The sequence below is a fragment of the Nicotiana attenuata genome, chromosome 7 (genome assembly GCF_001879085.1).
Source record: "Nicotiana attenuata strain UT chromosome 7, NIATTr2, whole genome shotgun sequence".
Lineage (NCBI taxonomy): Eukaryota > Viridiplantae > Streptophyta > Magnoliopsida > Solanales > Solanaceae > Nicotiana > Nicotiana attenuata.
Window position 1 is genome coordinate 9,507,926 of NC_031995.1, and position 25,153 is coordinate 9,533,078.

The window sequence follows — 25,153 nt, forward strand, 5'->3', positions numbered from 1 at the left end:
TCACCCCCCCCCCCCTCATGCGTGGTATTGACTTTTAGAACATCAGAAGGATTGTTTTTTTTCTTATTTTGGGCTCTCGTGATGGATGTCAGTGCAGAGGCTCCTCATATTGTTTCAGTTCCGGTGGTGAGGGACTTTTCGGATGTGTTTCCTACTGCCGGGCATGTCGCCAGACCGGGTTGTTGATTTTGGTATTGATTTGGTGCCGGGCACCGTATCGTATGGCATCAGCAGAGTTAAAAGAGTTGAAGGAGCAGCTTCAAGGTTGCCTTGATAAGGGGTTCGTGGGCAGGCCAATGTGGATGTGTGTTCTAACTTGAGTCGGCTTGGTTGGCTCCGAGTTGTAATGTTGAGGGATGTGTTGATTCGATTGTTATTAAGCTTATCAGTAATTTGGGGAGATCTATGAGTTACCTTCTGTGTTGCGAGGCGGTATGATTTGTTGGTTATAGGCACATATGGTGCGTTTCTATTAGGGTTTCATAGTGGAAGTCGAGCGGGGAGAGTAATTGGGTATTGCTCGGAGAATGGCGTATCGGTTATGTCATTTCGGGTTCGTGTGGTGTATGTTATTTGCTTCACCGTGGTCATGATGATTTGCTTTGGTTCTGGACATCAATTGCGTGTGGTCGTCAATTTCGAGCATGAGTGACTTGAGGTGTTTCATGTGGAGCAGTATTTGGATAGGATCGCGCATTGCAGCGAAGTTATGTGGGGATATGACCATGGGGGTTAGATTCGTGTGCTCTATTTCTACGATGTGAGACGGGTTCTCAACCTTGTGTTGTGGTGGTACTGGTGAGCTTGCGGTACAGCTCTTTCATTTGAGTTATTTTCATCATTTGAGTATGTTCGGATTGTTGTTTATTGGAGCGCGTATTGCGCAAGTTGTGGCTTTAGTCTGTATTGAGGTGTCATGTCACCAGAGTATTTGTGTGGGTTAGATGAGATCGTTGGGATTATTAATGAATACGAACAAATTCGGTTTCAGTATGTTGGAAGGATAATATCGATGTTCGGCTCAGAAATTTGCTATGGTCCTTGCCAAAGGAGAAGTGGCTTCATGAATGGTTGATCTAAGAAAAGGTTATGGCTTACTGTGTGTTTTATTTATCATTGGCAGTATATTAAAGCGTTGAGATGAGACTTTAGTCGATAAGAGGTTTCTACCGGTATTCGGTTGTTGTGTGCGACTGTTATGATTAGAAATTATCACTACGAGTGTTTGAGTTATGTAGTGTATCATGTAATTGCACCTGAGGTTGCAGGTATGGGTTATTACGGCTTGTTCGGGCTTATTCAGGGTATAGATGTGAGATTCCGATCTTGTGGATGATTTCCGAAGCAGAAATGTGGTTCTAAGGTTTGTGGGCTAGATTGGATTGTGAAATTTTAGTTACAATGTGTTATCAGACCTATATGAGATAGGGTGATGTGGGATGTGCATGGTAAGGTTATTCAGCGATTGAGTGACTTTTGGAACAACTATGGGCACGTTCGAGGACGAACGTATGTTTAAGTGGGGGAGGATGTGGCGACCCGGCCAGTCGTCTCATGAGTTACCGCTCCATTTCCCCCCATTTCTGCTTCTTATTTCTTTGTTCATCTGTGTTTTGAGGTATCGGGTTGGTTGGATTGAGTCCGGGTTGGTTTTGGTGAAGTTTGAGATACTTCGTCTCTTTTAAGAAAGCTTAAATTAGAAAAGTCAACCGGATGTTGACTTATGGGTTAGAGGGCTCGGATGTGAGTTCCGTTGGTTCGGTTAGCTTCGGGAGGTGATTTGTGACTTAGGAGTGTGATCGGAATGGGTTTTGGAAGTCCAGAGTAGAATTAGGCTTGAATTGGCGAAGTTGATATTTTGGCGATTTCCAGTTGATAGCCGAGATTTTGATCTACGGTCGGAATTGAATTCCGAGAGTTGCACTAGCTTCGTTATGTCATTTGGGATGTGTGTGTGAAATTTTAGGTCATTCGGACATGGTTTGGTTGGGTTTTTTATCAAAAGCGTATTTCACAAGATTTTAGAAACTTAGGCTTGAATCCGATGTGTTTTGGGTGATTTGATGTTGTTTGAGGTATTTTGATGATTGGAACAAGTTTGAATAAGGTATTAGGATGTGTTGGTGCCTTTGGTTGAGGTCCCGAGGGCCTCGAGTGAGTTTCGGGTGGTCATTCGGATCATTTTGAAGTTTGGAAAATTGCAGAAAATCTGCTCAGCTGTTGCAGAGATTTATCCCTTCGCGTTCGCGAGTGGAGTCTCGCGTTCGCGAAGAAGGATTGAGGAATGCCAGGAATTTAGCCTTCGCGTTCGCGAGAGAGGCTTCGCGTTCGCGGAGGGGCTGGATCGGTAGGCATCGCGTTCGCGTGAGACTGGGCCACGTTCGCGTGGGTTGGCGAAGTGATGCATCGCGTTCACGATGAGTGGGCTGTGTAAGGCATCGCGTTCGCGTTTGCCATGTCGCGTTCGCGAAGAGTAAAAGTTGGTCAACACAAGTTTGTGCTTCGCGAACGCGAGGCTTTGACCGCGTTCGCGAAGAAGAGAATTAAGGCCTGGGCAGAATGTTTTTAAGTCGCCTTGTCCGCGATTTTGGGGCTTATTTCACCCATAGCTGCTCGTTTTTGGAGATTTTTGAAGGAGATTGAAGAAGGATTCAAGGGGAATCGTTGGGAGGTAAGTTTCTTGGACTAAAAACTCGATTATTATGTGAATTCCACCTAGAAAATCATGAAAGCTAAGCCTAAAATTAAAGAACTAGGGCTTGAGAAATTGGACTTTTGAATTGGGATTTGAAGGACCATTTGAGGTCGGATTAGAGAACTTTTGATATGTATGAACTCGTGGAGAGATAAGGAATCTAATGGTGTGAAAATTTTTGAGTTTCGAGAAGTGGGCCCGGGGCTCGGGTTTTAGTAATTTCGGGATTTGTGCCCTTTGTTGATTGTTTTCGCTTGGGCTTTGTTCCCTTAGCATATTTTGACATCCTTGTTCTGATTTTGGATAGATTCGACGTGCGTGGAGGCCGATTCGAGGGGCAAAGGCGTCGTGAGCTAGAGATTTAGCCGGTTCGAGGTTAGTAATGATTGTAAATGATGTTTTGAGGGTTTGAAACCCCGGATTGCACATCGTAGTGCTATATTGAGGTGAGGCACACGCTTGATGACGAGCGTGGGGTCGTGCACTATTGGGGAATGTGACTTGGTCCGTCCCGATTGATGATATTACTGCGTATTTGACTGAAATCTATTTGTTATCATCGTTATTTGGGCTGCATGCCATATTTGGGCTTCGTGCTAACTATTTGAACCCTTCGGGGGGGGGGGGGGGGGTTGTTGATATTTCCTCACTGTTTTGACTTGTTACTTGAACTTAGTCATGTTATTTTTCACTATTTTCAAAACTCAGTCATGTTCACTCAGTTTTAATACTCAAATGATATTTAAATGATGTTTTGGGCTGAGAAACACTGTTTTACTGTTGCCTGAGAGGCTTATGTGGTTTTTGACTGAGTAAGGCCGAGGGCCTGTGTTGTGAGGACACTATGGGATCATGCTACGCGCCGCAGCGGTGATACACTGATACAGATTATGAGGCCAACGGCCTGAGAATGTACGCCACGAGGTTGCTTGATATTGATATGAGGTCGAGGAACTGTTTATGATGCCACGAGATGGCTTGATATTGCGCTTGGGCCGAAAGGGGCCCCTCCAGGAGTCTGCACACCCCCAGTGAGCGCGGGTACCCAGTGTGATGTGTGATATAGCCCGAGGGGCTGGTACTGTTCTGAGATATTGCCCGAGGGGCGGATTTGTTGACATTGTGCCCGAGGGGCGAACCTTATGTGCTTATCTTTCTTATTTGCCTGTCATTTACTTGCTTAATTGTGTATTTGTGCCCGAGGGGCGTATTTCTGTGCTTATCTGCACTAATTATTCTGCATTCATTTGCGTAACTTATGAAAAAGCCATTTTCAAAGAGTTTTAAACTGAGCTAAGATGTTTTAAGGGATTTTACAGCTTCATTGCTATCTTACTGGTTTTGTACCACTTCTATACAACATGTGGATTCACTTTTCGTGATTTCTTATCACTCAATCTTTATTTATGATTATTACTCACTAAGTTGGAGTACTCACTTTACTCCCTGCACCATGTGTGCAGATTCAGGTATTCTACATCCGGTAGCGGGTTTTGGCTGATCGGATGCAGAGTTATCGAAGTTTTGCAAGTTAGCTGCCGGTGTTCGCAGCACTGCTTTTCTCCCTCCTTATTTTATTAGTTTGTACTTAGTACATTCCAGACTTTGTCAGTTGTATTTAGATTTAGTAGATGCTCATGACTAGTGACACCCCGGTTTGGGCTGTGTTGGGTTGTATTCCGTGAATTGTTATGATATTATCCGTTGTTTAGCGTTATTAAATCGTGTTTTAGCCTGTTGTGTTGCTGCTTAGCTGTTTAACTTCAAATTGGAAATGTGTCGGCTGGCCTTGTCTCCACGAGAGGCGCCATCACGACCGGGTCTAGGTTTAGGGTCGTGACAAACAGAAACTAACAGTTAAATGTAAAGAACACCATAACTCAATTATCAATAGAAATCAGGAAATCAAAGACAAGTGCACGGCATCACCCTTCGTGCTTTTACTCTCGTCCTCACCAAAAATCAATATAATCGGCACGGCATCACCCTTCGTGCTTTTACCTCACATAATCATGGCACGGAATGATCTTTCGTGCATTATCACTCATATAAAGGCACGGAATTGTACATCGTCCGGCATGGCACCATCCTTCGTGCATTAACACTCTCTCACAAATATCATGCACGGCATCACCATTCATGCTTTAACACTCTCTCACAAATATCATGCACGGCATCACCCTTCGTGCTTTTACGCTCTTCCTCACCCAAACAACAATCACAAAGCAATAAGGGCAAGGGAATCAATAAAATCACAATAAAATTCCCGGCAAGGTAACAATAGTACAATAATCATATCCCGGCAAGGGAAACAATATCAAAAGCAATAACATCCTGGAAAGGGAGATAACATTAAAAACAACAACATCCCGGCAAGGGAGACAATATCATAATCCTCTTCTCTTTTTCACATTTACTTCACAATTCAATTCACAACTTGAGCCAATACTCTATAGTGTTCAGTTGCCAATAATACTTTCACAAATTATTTTACAACTTGAGCCAACGCTCTTCAATGTTCAAATACCAATATTACTTTCACAAGCCTTGTTCAACAATAGAAATCATCACATAAGACATGAATAATACAAAACGAAGTCACATTAATCATAGTATAAGACTCACGGGCTTGCTTGACACCAACGTACATATACTCGTCACCAAGCCTATACGTCGTACTCAACAACTAACACATAGCAAATAGGACACAACTCCTAATCCCTCAAGCTAAGGTTAGACCAAACACTTACCTCGATGCCTCGAACACAATTCAAGCCTCAACTACCGCTTTACCTCTTGATTCCACCACCAATTTGCTTGTATCTAGCCACAAGTTACTTGACTACATCAATAAATGCTAAATGAATCAATTCTAATGCATGAAAATAGATTTTCTAAAGTTTTTTCCAAAAAGTCAAAAATCGACCCCGGGCCCACATGGTCACAACCCGAGGTTCGAACCAAAACCCGTCTACCCATTCACCCACGAACTCAAATATATAATTTGTTTTGAAATCGGACCTCAAATCGAGGTCCAAATCCCCAAAATTTGAAAATCCTAGGTCCTACCCAAAACACCCAATTTTCCCATGAAAATCCTTGATTTTGAGTTGAAATCATGTGAAAAGATGTTATAGATTAGAGAAAACGAGTTAGAAATGACTTACTAATGATTTGGAAGAGTAGTTGCCTCTGAAAAATCGCCCAAAGATGTTTTAGGTTTGAGAGAGTTTGAAAAATGAGAAATTTTCGGCTAAGTTATGATTTAGCAGGTTGTAGATGTCGCAATTGCGACCAGGGTTCACAATTGTGAACCCTTAAGGAACCTACTGACATCGCAAATGCGAAGTATATGTCGCATTTGTAACCATGGGCAATTCCGGTCACCTTCGCATTTGCGAGGGACCTGTCGCATTTGTGACATCGCATTTGCGATACATGGGTCGCATTTGCGACTTCTGGCATTAACTGAAGACTTCGCATTTGCGAAGTGTACCTCGCAAATGCGAGATAAGGCTGGCTCGGGGTTCTTCGCATTTGCGACGGAATCCTGGCATTTGCGAACCCTGCTTGCATCGCAATTGCGATGCTTGATCTTGCAAATGCGAGATCAGAGGCCTGCTACACACCTGCAACACATCAGCAATTTTTCTAAGTCCAATTTCACTCCGAGGCCTATCCAAAACTCACCCGAGCCCTCGGGGCTCCAAACCAAACATGCACGCAAGTCCATAAAAGCATACAGACTTGCTCGTGCGATCAAATCATCAAAATAACATCAACACTATGAATTAAACCTCAAATTCATGAAATCACTCAAGAACATCAAAATTACTATTTTCTCAACTATAGGTCCGTTTTATACCAAACCAATTCCGATATTTATCAAATTTTACCGATTCAACTTAATCATTATTTTAAACTTGTACCGGGCTCCGCAACCAAGATACGGGTCCGACACCATCAAGAAAATGCATCAATTAAAAACCTTTATATTTTCCAGAAAATTATTTTATTTAAAGTTTCATTTCTCGGGCTTGGGACCTCGGAATTCGATCCCGGGCATACACCCAAGTCCCATATTTTACTACGGACCCTGCGAGACCGTCGGATCACGGGTCCGGGTCCGTTTACCAAGAATGTTGACCAAAGTCAACTTTATTCAATTTTAAAGGCGAATTTCCATATTTTACTTAGTTTTCACATAAAAGCTTCCTGGAAACGCGCCCGGACTGCACACGCAAATCGAGGTGAGACAAAAAGAGGTTTTTAAGGCCTCGGAACACAGAATTTTACTTTCAAAACGAGTGATGACCCAAAAGGTCATCACAATATCATACTATATTAAGAGTATCAGTGTGCCGTTTTACCCCAACAAATATACAAAGGAAGCTTATGAAGATGAATTCTGACCTTATAATTGGATAAATTCTGGCAGTACATTAACCCTGAAAGTATAGTATGAAAAAGATATATATATATATATATATATATATATATATATATATATATATATATATAAACATCAATAATAACAATTCATTCATATTTATATACATACTCAATTTGATATGATTTTGTTTAAAATCAAATCAAACCAAACAAAATAATTAATCAATTTATTAAGCCGATTTGATTCTATTTTTGATTTGGTGCAACTTATCAATTTTCTTTGACACCCTTACCTTTGGCATAAGGTCCCATTCCTTAACTGACTGGTCATCGGACCAGCCCGATTGACATGCATAAAATTATATTATTGAAAGGAGGTTTAATGTTTTTCCTCAAAACAAAAGCAAAGCAAAAGGAAAACCTAAGAAAAAAAAAATTAATCCAAATTAATTGTCCAAAATCATAGGGGTTAATTGGTTTGAAGACAAGTTATACTTGAATTATTTATGCTGTATTTAAGAGGTTTGTGTACTATCCAGCCAAAATGGTTGTTATAATGACTTAATATATATGAATATTTCCTTTTGTTAGCCAAAAAAAAAAAAGAATTATTTATGCCGGAATTAGTTATAATGGGATTAGTTATCTTGGTATTATTTTTATTGACTGTTTAATATGTTGTATTAATCCTGAGATTGTTAATTTTACTGCTTTATCCTGAGATAACTTATCCTGGGACTAATATTCCACCCTCTGGCAGGTATAAATTATCCCAGTACTATTTTTATTCCCGGAATAATTTATCCCATAATTAGTAACCAAACAAGGGATAAAACGGTACTAAATTTTTGTCCAAAGATTATTTTTGTTTACCCATCACACCAAACGACCCCGTAGAAGTTCTAAAATTTTCTAACCATACATTACAATTTAGTAGCAATCCATCCAGACAAAAATCCGTAGTCTCATGTGGTGTCTTTCGTACATTCATGTGCAATGAATTTGATTAAATGACTACATTTAGATTTGTTCAGCTATAGAATGTATTAATCAGCGATTTGCAATTAACTAACTAGAATTATAAAGATAAACCTAAAGAATGCCTCCTTAATTAATTACAACCTATCAAAATAATTTATAAAATGTCAAATTGGGCATCTTAGTTAACTGATAAAATTATTATCTGGCCCAAGCTTGCATGTGTCATCAGCTTGATTGTTATATGGAAATTAGGTAAAGTTTGTCTGATGAACCAAATGGATGACAAAGCAAAAATACAGCAAATATGACCTGTTCAAAGTTCAATATCCGAGTCAATAATAATTAACATCAAGATTAGAGAAGTGGTTTAAGAATAAAATTTTAAAACTCGTGATTCCAATGTCTAATTACTCTAAAATATCATCTTCAACTTCTCCTCGATTTTTTAGTTAAATCTCAAATGCCTTTTCAAAAATCATATGGCCGCCTTCGCCTCAATGTCTGACGTTAAATATTAATAAGAGATTTATAGAGTTTCATCTGAATAAAAGGATACATCAATAAAGTGTATATATCAACTTATTTGCATAAATTGTTTTACCATGCATGCATGATTCAAATAATGATATGATAGTGTAAAAGAAGGCATGTATCGGGGAGTTCCACATCATTGATCATGATCTCAAATTAACATCTGAATAAAGCAATTAATTAACAAGACAAAACTACTTCAATCAACGGTGTTAGAGTCAGAATTTTAACTTTATGAGTTTTGAATTTTAACGACAACTTTGAAGGCTAATAATGAGTTGTAAATTTAGTATGTATACATATTTAATTAATTTCTTAACATAAATACATTATTTGAGCAAATACTACTAAGTTTAGTTGAACCCGTATCTAGATTTCTACCTGCACCGCTGAGTGCTACAAGGCAGGGGCGGAAGCAGAGTGCAGGATGCGGGTTCGGCCGAATCCACGAGCTTTTATTCAAACCATGTATTTATCTTAAGAAATTAATTGAATATGTATAACTTATTAACTTAGAATCCAGTCCCGAATCCATAAATTTCAAATCTTGGCTCTGCCTCTGCTACGAGACCTTGGTTATCTCCGGGAAATTTCCCTGGTATAAAAATTGTAAGCAGTGAAATACGCAGCCATAAGATTATTGTGAAATACGAGGCAACTTCCCACATATTTGTATCCTAGTCAAACTGTCCTAAGAAATTTAAAATAACACATGAAATAAAACTATAGTAAAAGTTTTGGCTACTGCAGCCACCACCAATGGGAGCCTTATATTCTGGTCAAGATGGGTCCTTTTCTTATTGTCTTAATCCCAAGCATCCATTTTGAGGGTAAGATGGTTCAACAAGGAACTATGACCAGAAATCCGATCATAAGGTAGACTTGGACTCATGGACTTTTCAAGGAGACTTAGAATTATTTAAGTCTCCTTATATTGTAACTCCTATTTTCTTGGTATATATCTTCCCCTATAAATACCCCTTTCTATCCTCACTCTTTTGCATCAAACATTCTAGCTATTCATTTCAATCTTTTCTATTCACATATTCTATTAATTTTATTGTATTACATTTTTAACACACTTAGAAACACACATACTTTACCAAGAAAGATATGGAGAACTTTCCAATTATCAACTTGGAAAAGCTCAATGGTTCTGAGAGAGCTGACACCATGGAAATGATTAAGGATGCTTGTGAGAACTGGGGTTTCTTTGAGGTAAATATAATTTTCATATGTAAGTAAGGGAGCTAAAGTATAGCTTACAATTCGGCTGAACTCAGTAGCTTTGGTTTCAAAATTGTATTTGTCTTAAGAATTCGGTTGAATATTAATTTTGAATACAATAACTTAAAAGGACTAGAATTTCGAAGCCAGAAACTTCAAATCCTGATTGGGTCTCTGTATATAAAGATGTGCCTTGACTCTAGCCAATATAGTAAGCTAGCTAGTAAGAAATCTTGCATTTTGATGTTTTTGTTTATTTATATTATGATTATTGCAGTTAGTGAACCATGGAATTCCACATGAAGTAATGGATACAGTGGAAAAATTGACAAAGGGACATTACAAGAAGTGCATGGAACAGAGATTTAAAGAATTGGTGGCCAGCAAAGGTCTTGAAGCTGTGCAAGCTGAGGTTACTGATCTTGATTGGGAAAGCACTTTCTTCTTGCGCCATCTTCCTGTTTCTAACATTTGTGAAGTACCTGATCTCGATGATCAATACAGGTAAAACTTAAACTTGATATAGATATTTTATACCGTCAGTGCATAAAGTTTTACACGTGGAGTTTTCCCCACATGTATGTAACTTCTCCAACATAGTTGTCTAAGATATGAAGGGTAGCCTTGGTGTAACTGGTAAAGTTGCTGCCATGTGACCAGGAGGTCACGAGTTTGAGCCGTAGAAACATTCTCTTGCAAAAATGTAAGGTAAGATTGAGTACAATAAACCCTTGTGGTTCGGCCCTTCCTTGGAACCCCCGCATAGCTGGGAGCTTAGTGCACCGGACTGACATTTGAGTTGTGCAAGATCTCTGTGAGGTTCTTAAGGAAAGGACAATTTTAATGTACTGAACATGCATCAGACATTGCACCTCTATTTTTCTTTTATTTTCTGGGGGTGTTCCCCACATGTATGTGTATTGAGACAAGACAAAGAATAGAAGCATAAAAATTACTTATAAAGCTTCTTAATTATCAATGTTGTCCCAATTGATCATATGCAGGGAAGTCATGAGAGATTTTGCTAAAAGATTAGAAAAATTGGCAGAGGAGTTACTGGACTTGCTATGTGAAAATCTTGGCCTTGAAAAAGGCTACCTGAAAAAGGTGTTTTATGGGACAAAAGGTCCTAACTTTGGAACTAAGGTTAGCAACTATCCTCCATGCCCAAAACCAGATTTAATAAAAGGACTGCGCGCCCATACAGATGCTGGTGGCATAATCCTTCTCTTCCAAGATGACAAAGTAAGCGGCCTTCAACTCCTCAAAGACGGCCAATGGATCGATGTTCCTCCTATGCGCCACTCTATTGTCGTTAACCTTGGCGACCAACTTGAGGTCTGTTCTTTTATACTGTCAGTATATATAAGTTAAATTCAGTTAAAAATACTAATAGGGTATTTTTTATTAAATGAAAAATCAGGTGATCACCAATGGGAAATACAAGAGTGTGATGCACAGAGTGATTGCACAAACAGACGGGACTCGGATGTCACTAGCTTCATTCTACAATCCAGGAAATGATGCAGTAATATTTCCAGCACCAACTTTGGTTGAGAAAGAGGGAGAGGAAAGCAAAGCAGTTTATCCAAAGTTTGTGTTTGATGATTATATGAAGTTATATGCTGGACTCAAGTTTCAAGCCAAAGAGCCAAGGTTTGAAGCCATGATCAAGGCCATGGAAACTGGTGTGAAATGTGATCTTATTGCAACTGCTTAAATTCCAATTCGAGAGGAAGGATCGAGTTTGAAAAGAAAATTATTCATTTTAGAAGTTTTACAAATTAAAACTAGCTACTATATATATTATTTGCTCTTTGTTGTGTGTGGTGGAATCAAGCTATTCAAAAATATTGTGATCTGCTGCATATATGTAGTAAAGATTGTATCTCAAATAAACTGGCTAATTAAAGCTGCCTTTTAGGGAGATTATACAAATAATTTGCAAGTGTTACATTCCTTCTTATGGAATTAACTTTAGCTCAGTTTCCTATATTAATTATATATTCACTTTTTGAACATAGTGATATTGACTGAATTTACGGGCCAAATTCAGAAATTCACAGTGAAGAATGTAAATTCTGTAAGTTGAAAGTTATACAAATTGAAGTATTGAACCATAGAAAATTCTGTAAGTTTGAAAAGGTTTTTCAGGCCACACAAACTCATTACTCATACTCCCTCTGTCTCAATTTATGTGATATTATAGGGCAAAAAACATAAATAGATAAAATTTAAGAAAAAATTTCACAAACATAGCATCAATAGGTATTTTACATACAAGACAACTAATTAATTATATTTCTAGCAGAAAGCTTTCTTACCTACAATCACGCGTCTAAAGTGTTTATTTCCTTAAATATAAAACCAAAGGGTTTCGGTTTCCCATCTAATAATGGAATTGCTATTAATTATGGTTTTATTGGTACTTTCTTTCTATTTTAATTGTGGTAACATTTTATTTGGTGGTATAAATGCGAATTCTTGTATAATAGTGTATACATCGATGAATAAGTGATCTTTATAATATTTACCTGTTACACATATTATAAAATTTGTATAATACATTAATATTTATTTATTTACTAAGTATATTATGAAGTATAAATTAAATATTATTAGTGTAAAATATTATTTAGTTCGATATACATAGTATATGATTCTTTTTCTCAATATGATAAATTTATACGACGTATATTCGGAATATTAAATTTTATAATATAAAATACACCACATATTTATTATATAAATAATATATATTTAGAGCACATTGTAGTGGTTTAAATATTATATAATACTACTGTCATATATAAAGTATAAAAATCACGTTTAAAGCCTTTCATTTTATTTAGTTATCGAATTTTGTGGCAGGGCGAGAAAATAGTGAAAAGGAAGAGAAAATCATGACATAAAGGATTTTTAAATTTATTATGACAAATTTATATTAAAGAGGGGATTATTTTTTAGATATTTTTTTTTTTCAGAATCTTTGATATATTTGGGTAAGTGTTATTTATGGAAGAGAATAAAAAAATTATGGAAGAGAGAAGGAAAAGAAAATATAATAAAAGTATATTAATGTAGAGGGATCCCTTAGTTAATGAGTTACCAACGTGAAAGTGCTAAAAAAATAAAAAAAAATGTGCCAAGTTTAAAATAAACAAAGATTACTACATCATTTATGAGAATAATTTTTAAAAAGGGAGCAGCCATGTAAAAATCTCTTTTATATTTTTCGAGATTCAAATATTTTAATTTTGACCATACATTTGGACATAAATTTTTTTATTTTTTCTAAATAAATTTAAATATTTGAAAATTACGTAAAAAGTACTATACATCACAATAATTAATAATGTAATTAAAAGGCATATAAAAAATAACGGTCAAAATATAATTTGTTTGTCTTTCGAAATTTGAATACCTTCGCATATTATTTTGACTGTTCCAGGTCAAAATGTGTCATGTAGCAACATCTATTTAGGCTTACTTTTCATGGAAGTAAAGAATAACGGCGACCTTAAGGCCAAGGCAAGCATCACTGCATATTAGATTGTTTACAACAACAAGAAGCCCAGTAAAATTCTACAAGTGGGGTTTAGAGAGGTGAAGTGTACGCAGATCTTACCCCTACCTAATGAAGATAGAGAGGTTGTTTCCGAAAGACCTTCGGTTCAAAAAAAGTGAAAATGAAGCAATAAACAGACAGTAGCAACAACTAGGTAGTTAGACAAGGGCACAAATAAAGATACGTGCAACAACAGATATCTAAGAATACGGCACTATAAAAGTAGATTCAGTCTTGCTAATAACACAATATGAAATAGCAAGGGGCTAGGCATAGAAAAATACAAGACTAGTACTAATACTAATGGGATGCCTAGACGAAACTCTAGACTGCCTATCAACCCATAACCCTAATCCTCGACCTCCAGACCCTCCTATCGAGGGTTATGTCCTCGGTAAGTTGAAGTAGCGCCATGTCCTACCTAATCACCTCACCCCATTACTTCTTAGGCCTCCCTCTACCCCTCCTCTGACCCGCCATGGTCAACCTCTCAGACCTCCTAACCGGGGCTACAGGGTCTCTCCTCTTCACATGCCCGAACCATCTCAGCCTCGATTCCAGCAACTTATCTTCTATAGGCGCCACGCCCACCTTGTCCTTAATATACTCGTTCTTAAACTTATCTCTCCTGGCATGCCCACACATCCATCTCAACATCCTCATTTTCGCTGCTTTCAACTTCTTAACATGAGATTTCTTGACTAGCCCAACACTCGGCTCCATACAACATGGCCGGTCTAATTATCGCTTTATAGAACATGCCCTTAAGTCTAGGTGGCACCTTCTTGTCACACAAAAACAAGAAGCGAGCCTCCATTTCATCCAACCCGCTCCAATACGGTGTGCGACATCCTCATCAATCTCCCTGTTATTTTGTATCACCGACCCAGGATATTTGAAACTCTCTCCCCTGGGGATGACTTGTGTATCTAGCTCCACGTCCACTTCTTCTTCTTGATCCCCAACACTAAACTTACACTCCAAGTACTCTGTCTTCGGCCTGCTCAACTTGAAACCTTTCACTCCTAGAAAATATCAATATTCCAACCACGATTTCCGTCGGAAATCGATCGAAATTCAACTATTTCCGATGGATTTCCAACGGAAATGAAGTAGTCGGAATATAGATGGTCGCAAATTTTTTTTGACCAAAATGATCGGAAATGTCACAACTCAAAATTTTCCTCCGTAGGATGTTGTGACAGCACCTAGTCTCTATGGCTAGGTAAGCCTAGCAAACAAGCGAAATAACTGAATAATTGATAAATATAAGTCTCAAACTCAAAAACTATATAAAATAACGTTACAACTTAGCTTATATCAATCTCGAGACCCGCGAAATACAAGTCACAAGATCTAAGTAGAAATAATGGATAATCCTATACATCATGTCTATATATAAATAATAATGAATAAAGAGATCTAGAGAAAAGGGGGACTCCGAAGCCTGCGGACGCCGGCAGGTATACCTTGAAGTCTTCACAGTAGAATCCCAACTAGTGCCTGGGCTAGTAAGCAATACCTGGATCTGCACAAAAAGATGCGCTGAAGAGTAGCAGTAGTACACTACAACGGTACCCAGTAAGTGCCAAGCCTAACCTCGGTAGAATAGTGACAGGTCAGGTCAGGGCTCTATTGGAAATAAATAAAAGATTGTACCAATGTAGGCAGTGTAATAATGACAGTAATGAAATTAAAACAACGAATAACATATCAATGTTAGCTACATAGAACTAAACCCAATAGTGCAACAAAGAGAAAAGATAATTAATAATATACTAAGGGAACAACGATCAATGACAAGTGCAAAAGAACGAGGAAATGTCAACAAGAGTCACTACTGATGTACTACCTCGTCATCTCAAATCACAAAGATAAATCACAATTTTTCCTTTATATCACCGTGGGAGCCTTTACATTTAGTTTTGAAAATCATTTTTCCAGAAAGAGCATCCCGCGTTTTAGCCCACCTTATCACACCACATGGCTTCTAGTAGTTCCCCTACTAGCCACGCGTATCAAGCCCACCTTATCTTAGCGCATGCGTTTCAACACCCAGACCTTATACCACCACATGCATATCAATAACACAACGTATCACAAATCGCACCTCAAGTGCCCAATATAACAACTTGCCATAGAAACCAAACAATAACAGAATTTCATAATTAGAAGCCCACGGCTCGACCACAATGTACACGAAATCCCAACAATAAAAATCGAAGAATAACTCAATAGAATGATATTTCAAAACTTAACACTTTGCCTCAATAGGAATCACAGCCTTTGCAACTCAATACCAATTACAACAACAAGATATTCTAAGAATAGCAATTTCAAGTAAAGAATGCAATAGTAAATAATGCATGCGGAATAAAGGAAACAAGAACGTCAACTAAACATGTAGAGCAATTACCAATTAAGAGATAAGACTAGTAGACATATGAATTTAGACTAAAAACGATGACTATAACATGTTAAGGTACCTCAATTAAGGCATGAAAGGAATTTACATAGCTAAAAACCGGTAATTTTAACATTTAACCCGTGTACACACTCGCCACCTTGCGTACACGACTTTTACACATCACAATTATCACAAACATCACCAATCCTAAGGGGTAACTCCCCCACACAAGGTTAGACAAGTCACTTACCCGAAACCACGCTAAATCAATCCACTAGTAGGCCTTTCCCTCAAATATCCAACTCCAAAAGGCTCGAATCTAGCCAAAACGATTTCATACTAAAAATTTAACTATAGAAAACTAATTCAAACAATGAAATTACGATCTTTACGACGAATTAAAAAGTCAACCCGAGACCACATCTCAAAACCCAACCAAAATTACAAAAACCGAATACCCATTGGATAACGAATCCAACCATACAAGAATTTCTCAAATCCGACCTCAAATCTCCTTTCAAATCCTCAATTTTTAGCTTAAGAATTTTCTACCATTTTTCCCCAATTTTCCAACTCAAATCCCTAATTAGAAGTTTAAAATGAGTGATACATTCGTGTAATTTAACCAAAATCGATTTAGGAATTCATACCCCAATGATCTTTCTTAAAATCTCCCGAAAATTTGCCTCAAACCGAGCTCTCTACGTCCAAAATGTGAAATATGAAATAAACCCTTGATTTGAAACTTAAGTATGCTGCCCAGTGATTCCTTCTTCGCGAACGCAGAAAATGCTTCGCGTTCGCGAAGCACAAAAAGTCACTGCCCAGATTTCCTCTTATGCGAATGCGAGAATCCACTCGCGAACGCGATGACAAAAGCTCCAAGCTTCGCGATCGCGAAGCCCTTCTCGGGAACGTGTAGACCAAATGCGTGAGTCAACTCCCGGAATCGGGATCCGATCCCGATATCAATAAAGTCAGCTCCCGAACAAACTTTCCAAAATCCTTCATTTTCCAACTTTCGCCAATTCACGCCGAAATGACCTACGGACCTCCAAATCGATATCAGGACACGCTCCTAAGACCAAGTCACTAAACGAAGCTATTAGAACCATCAAAAATCCATTCTGGAGTCGTCTTCACCCAAGTCAAACCATGGTCAACTCGTACTACTTAAACTTCCAACTCAGGGACTATGTGTCCCCTTGCATTCCGAAACTCTCTCGAACCCGAAGCCAAGCACCTCGGCAAGTCACGTAACCACAATATAACATAGAGGAGGCAATACATAGGGGATCGGGGCTAAAATACTCGAAACGACCGGCCGGGTCATTACATCCTCCCCCTCTTAAATCAAACATTCATCCTCGAACGAGTATAGAGACGTACCTGAGGTGGTGAAAAGATGAGGATAACAGCTACACATATCATGCTCGGTCTCCCAAGTCGCCTCCTCATCTGGTTGACCCCGCCACTGAACCTTCACTGAAGCAATGTTCTTCGACCTCAACTTTCGAACTTGCCTGTCCAAAATGGCCACCGGCTCCTTAACATAAGACAAATCCTTGTCCAACTGGACTGAGCTAAAATCTAACACATGAGACAGATCACTGTGATACTTCAAGAGCATAGAAACATGGAATAATAGATGAACTGCAGCTAGACTGTGTGGTAGCGCAAGCCTGTAGGAAACCTCTTCAATCCTCTCAAGAATCTCAAAAGGCCCGATATACCTAGGGCTCAACTTGCCCTTCTTCCCAAACGTCATAACACCCTTCATGGGCGAAACTTGGAGCAAGACTCGCTCCCCAACCATGAATGCAACGTCGCGAACCTTCCGATCCACATAAATCTTCTGTCTAGATTGGGCTGTACAAAGTTGATCTTGTATCAATTTACCTTTTTTCAAAGATCATGAACTAAGTATGTACCCAATAGCCTCACTCGGCTCAAACTAACCCATCGAAGACCGATAACATCTACCATACAAAGCCTTATACAGGGCCATCTGAGTGCTCGACTGGTAGCTGTTGTTGTAGGCAAACTTCGCAAGCGGAAAGAACTGATCCCAAGAACCCCCAAACTCCATCACACATTTGCGGAGCATATCCTACAATATATGAATAGTGCGCTCGGACTGTCCATCCGTTTGAGGGTGAAATGCTATATTCAACTCAACCTGCGTGCCTAACTCATACTGTACCGCCCTCCAGAACCGTGATGTAAACTGTGCACCCCGATCAGAGATTATGTAAATCGGCACGCCATGAAGCCTGACAATCTCGCGAATATAAACCTTAGCCAGCTGCTCTAAGGAATAAGTAGTCACTACTAGAATAAAATGAGATGACTTGGTCAACCTATCCACAATCACCCAAAATACATCAAACTTCCTCTGAGTCCGTGGGAGCCCAACAACAAAATCCATAGTAACCCGCTCCCATTTCCACTCTGGAATCTCTAGCTTCTGAAGTAATCCATTTGGTCGTTGATGCTCATACTTCACCTGCTGACAATTTAGGCACCGAGCTACATACTTCACTATGTCCTTCTTCATTCTCCTCCACAAATAGTGCTGCCTTAAGTCCTGATACATCTTGGCGGCACCCGGATGAATGTCGCACCACGAACTGTGAGCCTCCTAGAGAATCAACTCACGCAAACCATCTACATTGGGCACACATAGACTGCCCTTCATCCATAACACACTGTTCTCTCCAATAGTGACCTCATTGGCATCGCCGTGTTGAACCGTGTCCTTGAGGACAAGAAGATGGGAGTCGTCATACTGACACTCTCTGATACGATCATATAGGGAAGACAGAGAAACCACACAATCCAAAACTCGACTTGGTTCTAAAACTTCCAGTCTAACAAACTGGTCGGCCAAGGCCTGAACATCCAATGCTAATGGCCTCTCCGATGTCGGTAGATATGCTAAATTGCCCAAGCTCTCTGCCTTGCGACACAAGGCATCGACCACCACATTGGCCTTCCAGGGGTGATACAGAATGCCGATATCATAGTCCTTAAGAAAATCTAACCACCTCCGCTGACACAAGTTAAGATCCTTCTATTTGAACAGATTTTGTAGACTCCAGTGCTCGGTATAGATCTCACAAGGTACACCGTACAAATAGTGCTGCCAAATCTTCAAGGCATGAACAATAGCTGCTAACTCAAGGTTGTGGACATGATAGTTCTTCTCATACACCTTCAGCTATCTAGACGCGTAGGCAATCACCCTACCGTTCTGCATCAACACCGCACCAAGACAAATACGCGACACGTCATAGTACACAGTATAAGACCCTGAACCCGTAGGCAAAACCAACATTAAGGCTATAGTCAAAGCTTTCTTGAGATTTTGAAAGCTCTCCTCATACTCCTTGGTCCACCTGAACGGAGCACCCTTCTAGGTCAATCTAGTTATAGGTGCTGCAATAGATGAGAAAACCTCTACAAATCAGCGGTAATACCCTGCCAAACCAAGGAAACTCCAGATCTTAGTGGGTGAAGATGGTCTGGTCCAACTCTGCACTGCATCAATCTTCTTCGGATCCACCTTGATTCCCTCGCTCGAACTACATGACCCAAAAATGCCACCAAATAAAGCAAGAACTCACACTTCGAAAATTTTGCATATAGCTTCTTTTCTCTCAAGGTCTGGAGCATGCTCCTTAAGTGTTGCTCATGATCCTCCCGGCTCTGGGAGTACACCAGAATGTCGTCAATAAACACAATGACAAATGAGTCAAGATAGGGCTAAAATACATTGTTCATCAAGTGCATGAATATTGCTGGGGCATTGGTCAGCCCAAAAGACATCACAAGGAACTCGTAATGACCATACCGAGTCTTGAAGGCAGTCTTCGGGATATCTGGCTCCCGAATATTCAACTGATGATAGCCTGAACGCAAGTCAATCTTAGAGAACACTCTGGCACCCTGTAGCTTATCAAATAGGTCATCAATGCATGGCAATGATTACCTATTCTTCACTGTAACCTTGTTCAACTGGAGATAATCAGTACACATGCGCATAGAACCATTCTTCTTCTTTACAAACAAGACCGGAGCACCCCAACGTGACACACTGGCCCGAATGAAGCTCTTATTAAGCAAATTTTGTAACTTCTCCTTTAATTCTTTCAACTTTGCTAGGGCCATGCGATATGGCAGAATAGAAATGGACTGAGTGCCCGATAATAAATTAATACCAAAGTCGATATCTCTATCGGGTGGCATACCGGGAAGATCCACTAGAAATACATCTGGATAGTCCCTCACTACCAGAATTGACTCCGCGGTAGGAGTATCAACACTGACATCCCTCACAAAGGCTAGATAAGCATTAACCCCTTTCTCAACCATATGCTGAGCCATTAGAAATGAGATAACCCTGCTAGGAACGTAATCTAATGCACCCCTCCACTCTATCCGAGGAAAACCTAGCATAGCCGGCGTCACGGTCTTGGCATGAAAATCGAGAATAGCATGATAGGGCGACAACTAGTCCTGCCCAAAATAATATCAAAATCTACCATACTGAGCAACAATAGATCGGCTCTGGTCTCAAAACCACCAAGAACAACTAAACACGATCGATATACACGATCAACAATATAATAGATTCTCCCACAGGTGTGGACACATAGACAGGAGAACTCAAAGAATCACGGATACACCCAAATATGGAGCAAAGTAAGATGACACATAGGAATAAGTGGTGCCTAGATCAAATAAGACTAATGTATCTCTATGACAAACCAGAACAATACTTGTGATAATTGAGTTGGATGCAACTGCCTCCATTCTAGCAGGAAGAGCATAATATCTAGCCTGGCCTCCCCCTCTAGGCCGACCTCTACCTGCCCGACCTCCTCCTCTGGCTGGCTGTACAGGTGGAGTGGCAACTAGTGTGGTAACCATGGCCTGAGGACCTGGTGGAATACGCGAAGCCTGAGTAGTCTGTGGAGGTGGACCCCTCCTGAGTCTGGGGCAATCCATCACCATATGACGAGTGTCACCACACTTAAAACAAGATATCGAAAGATGTGGCAGATGTGACTGGCTCGGGCCTGAACGGCTGGACTGACTGCTAAAAGCACCCCGTGCAGGAGATACACTAGACAATGGCAGTGCATAATAGGGAACCTGAGGCTTAAGAGTGGCTGGAATACCGCTGGAAGTTGGAAATGCTGAATGAATAGGGCGGCTCACATAGCCCCCACCATAACGGGCTGCAACTGGGGCACGGGCACCACTATATGTGCCAGAATCTCGAGGACTCTTGGCCTCCCTCTCCTCTCTATCCCGGGCCCACATACCCTCCAATCTCCTAGCGATCTCCACTACCTGCTGGTATGTGATGTCCATATCCAGCTCTCGGGCCATGCTGAATCAGATACCAGGGTTGAGCCCCTCGATAAATCAACGGACTCGCTCTCTAACAGTAGTAAACAAGGCTGGTGCATGCCTGGACAAATCATTGAACTGGACTGCATACTCCAATACGATCATAGAACCCTTGCGCAATTGCTCAAACTCTGCGCGCCATGCATCTCTGGGACTCTGGGAACAAACTCCCTCAAGAACATATATGAGAACTGAGCACGGGTGAGTGAAGCTGCCTTGGTTGGACTACCCAACCCATACGCTCGCCACCACTGATAAGCCGCTCCATTAAGCCGGAACGTAGTGAAAGCAACCCCACTAGACTCCACAATACCCATAGTACGGAGGATACTGTGGCACTCCTCAAGAAACCCGTAGGCATCCTCTAACGCCAAACCGCTGAAAGTAGGATGGTGGTACTTCTAGTACCTCTCGAGCCTGAGCTGCTCCCCCTCAGAAAATGTTGCCCTAACATCGGTCTGAACTGGGGCAACCAGCTGTACTGGTATGATCTGTAGGACCTGGTCAACCTGGATCGCTGATCTATGGTGTGGGCGGCGGGAGTTTATGCTCCTCCCTCGGCCTGAGATCTGGCATGATCAAGTGGGATCAACCCTGCCTAAGCTAAAGTGCCAAACATGCTCAGAAACTGGGCGAGAGTCTCCTGAAGTGCTGGGGCAGTAACAGGCCTCTCAGGTGCATGCTCTCCACATGGAGCTACTGGTGGCTCCTCTATAGCAACTCGTGCAGGTGCTCTGGCTGCACCACGTGGACGTCATCGGCCTCTACCCCGGCCCCGACCTCTCGCGGCTTTAGCAGGGGATGCGAGTGTCTGGTCATCCAATCCGACTATGCGTGTCCTCACCATCTGTGAGAGAATAGAAAGGCAAAAATTTAGAATTCCGAAGTAAACAATTTCGCACGATAAGGAATCAAAGAAGTGAAGCTTTTCCTAATAGTTTCATAGCCTTTCAAAGATAAGTACAAACGTCTCCGTACCGATCCACGAGACTCTACTAATCCTGCTTGTGACTCATAAAACCTATGAACCTAGAGCTCTGATATCAACTTGTCACGACCCTAAATTTCCCTCCGTAGGATGTCGTGACGGCACCTAGTCTCTTAGACTAGGTAAGCCTAACAAACAAGCGGAATAACTGAATAATTCATAAATATAAGTCTCAAACTCAAAAATTGTATAAAATAACGTTACAACTCAGCTTATACCAATCCCGAGACTCGACGAAATACAAGTCACAAGCTCTAAGTAGAAATACTGGATAATCCTATACATCATTTCTATATATAAATAATAATGAATAAAGATATCTAGAGAGAAGAGGGACTCCGAAGCCTGCGGATGCAGGCAGGTATACCTTGAAGTCTCCGCAATAGAATCCGAGTTAGTGCCTGGGCTGGTAAGTAGTACCTGGATCTTCACAAAACGATGTGCATAGGAGTAGCATTAGTATACCACAACGGTACCTAGTAAGTGTCAAGCCTAACCTCGGTAGATTAGTGACAGGTCAGGTCAGGGCCCTACAAAAATAAATAAAAGACTGTACCAATACAGGCAGTGTAATAATGACAGTAATGAAATTGAATCAACGAATAGCATATCAAGGTTAGCTACACAGAACTAAAGCTAATAATGAAACACACAGAAAAGACAATTGATAATATACTAAGGAAAGAACAATCAATGACAAGTGCAAAAGAGTGGGGAAATGTCAATAAGAGTCACTACAGATATACCGCCTCGTAGTCTCAAATCATAAAAATAAATCACAATTTTTCCTTATATCACCGCGGGAGCCTTTACATTTAGTTTTGAAAATCAATTTTCCCGAAATAGCATGCCGCGTTTTAGACCACCTTATCACACACATGGATTCTAGTAGTTCCCCTACTAGTCACGCGTATCAAGCCCACCTTATCACAGCGCATGCGTTTCAACACCCAGGCCTTATATCACAACATGCGTATCAATATCACAACGTATCACAAATCGCACCTCAAGTGCCAAATATCATAACTTGCCAAAGAAACCAAACAATAACAGAATTTCATTATTAGAAGCCCACGGCTCGACCACAATGTACAGGAAGTCTCAACAATAAAAACCGAAGAATAACTCAATAGAATGATATTTCACAACTTAAGACTTTGCCTCAATAGGAATCATGGCCTTTGCAACTCAATACCAATTTCAACAACAAGATATTCTAATAATAGCAATTTCAAGTAAAGAATTCAATAGTAAATAATGCATACTGAATAAATGAAACAAGAACGTCAACTAAACATGTAGGGCAATTAGCAATTAAGAGATAAGACTAGTAGACATATGAATTTAGACTAAAAACGATGACTATAACATGTTAAGGTAATTCAATTAAGGCATGAAAGGAATTTACATAGCTAAAAACGGTAATTTTAACTTTTAGCCCGTGTACACACTCGCCACCTTGCGTACACAGCTTTTACACATCACAATTATCACAAACATCACCAATCCTAATGGGTAATTCCCCCACGCAAGGTTAGACAAGCCACTTACCTGAAACCACGCTAAATCAATCCACTAGTAGGCCTTTCCCTCAATTATCCAACTCCGAAAGGCTCGAATCTAGCCAAAATGATTTCATACTATAAATATAACTATAGAAAACTAATTCAAACAATGAAATTACGATCTTTACAAAGAATTAAAAGTCAACCCAGGCTCGCATCTCAGAACTCGACCAAGGCAGCCTTTCCTCTTCGCGAATGCGGATCGCAGTCCATGATCGCAGTGAACAATGTAGTGACCCTTCGCGAACGTGTGTCCTTCTTCATGGATGCGAACGGTAAACCTCCAGCAATCTCTGAAGACTCTACTCGAAGGTGGGAACACCTTCACGAACGCGTAGAAGGAAACCAGAACTAAGAAAAATCAGAACTTCAGTAATACATCATACGAACACGCTCGACGCGTCAAATAACATCATAAAACACTAGAATCACGAATCGCGTGTCGATTCAAGCCTAAGAAACTTATGAACTCCAGAATTCCAAAACTACAACTGATTCCTACCAAAACAACTCTAAATGACTTTAGATTTTGCACACAAGTCATAAGTGACATTAAGGACCTATTCCAACTTCCGGAATCGGGATCCGATCCCAATATCAATAAAGTCAACTCCCAATCAACCTTTCCAAAATCATCCATTTTCCAACTTTCGCCAATTCACGCCGAAACGACCTACGGACCTCCAAATAAACACACGGACACGCTCCTACGACCAAAATCACTATTCGGAGCTATTGGAACCATCAAAAATCTATTCTGGATTAATCTTCATAAAAGTCAAACTATGGTCAACTCATACAACTTAAAATTCCAACTTAGGGACTATATGTTCCCTTTCACTCTGAAACTCTCCCGAACCGAAGCCAAGCACCACGGCAAGTCACGCAACCACAATATAACACAAAAGAGGCAATATAGGGGATAGGGGCAAAAATACTCAAAACGACCAGCCGGGTCATTACAGAAAATTTGCAAACAAAACAGTCGCAAAGAAGGAAAAACTGGGCGACCAGATAAATTTGAATTTCGCGTCCAAAACGGTCGGTAATTTTGCGACCGAATCGGTCGCATATTTTAAAATAAGTATTAATAATTTTTTGACAGTTCCGACCGATTTGGTCGATAATTTTAATATTTAATTTAAATTAAATTCATAATCTCCGACCAAATCAGTCGGAAAAATTAAAATTAAATTAATATATAATTAATTTTTCCGACCACTTCAGTCGTTAAACTGGAAATTCCTTGTTAATTTTTCTGACCAAAGTATTTGAAAATCAGTCGGAAAATCTGTAATTTTTCAGCAAAATTCTGATGCATTTTAAGCTATACCACCTGCAATTCAAAACCAACCATTCAACCTAATATGTGTCACAATTG

General features: G+C 40.0%; 1 protein-coding gene across 1 annotated transcript; it reads left to right on the forward strand.

Moving 5' to 3' along the window:
- Window positions 9,584–11,819, forward strand: LOC109228672 (1-aminocyclopropane-1-carboxylate oxidase). The gene is made up of 4 exons (XM_019393833.1): window positions 9,584–9,817; window positions 10,104–10,330; window positions 10,831–11,164; window positions 11,250–11,819. Exons 1-4 carry the CDS (start codon window positions 9,713–9,715, stop codon window positions 11,544–11,546), a joined length of 963 nt encoding a protein of 320 aa, XP_019249378.1. The 5' UTR covers window positions 9,584–9,712; the 3' UTR covers window positions 11,547–11,819.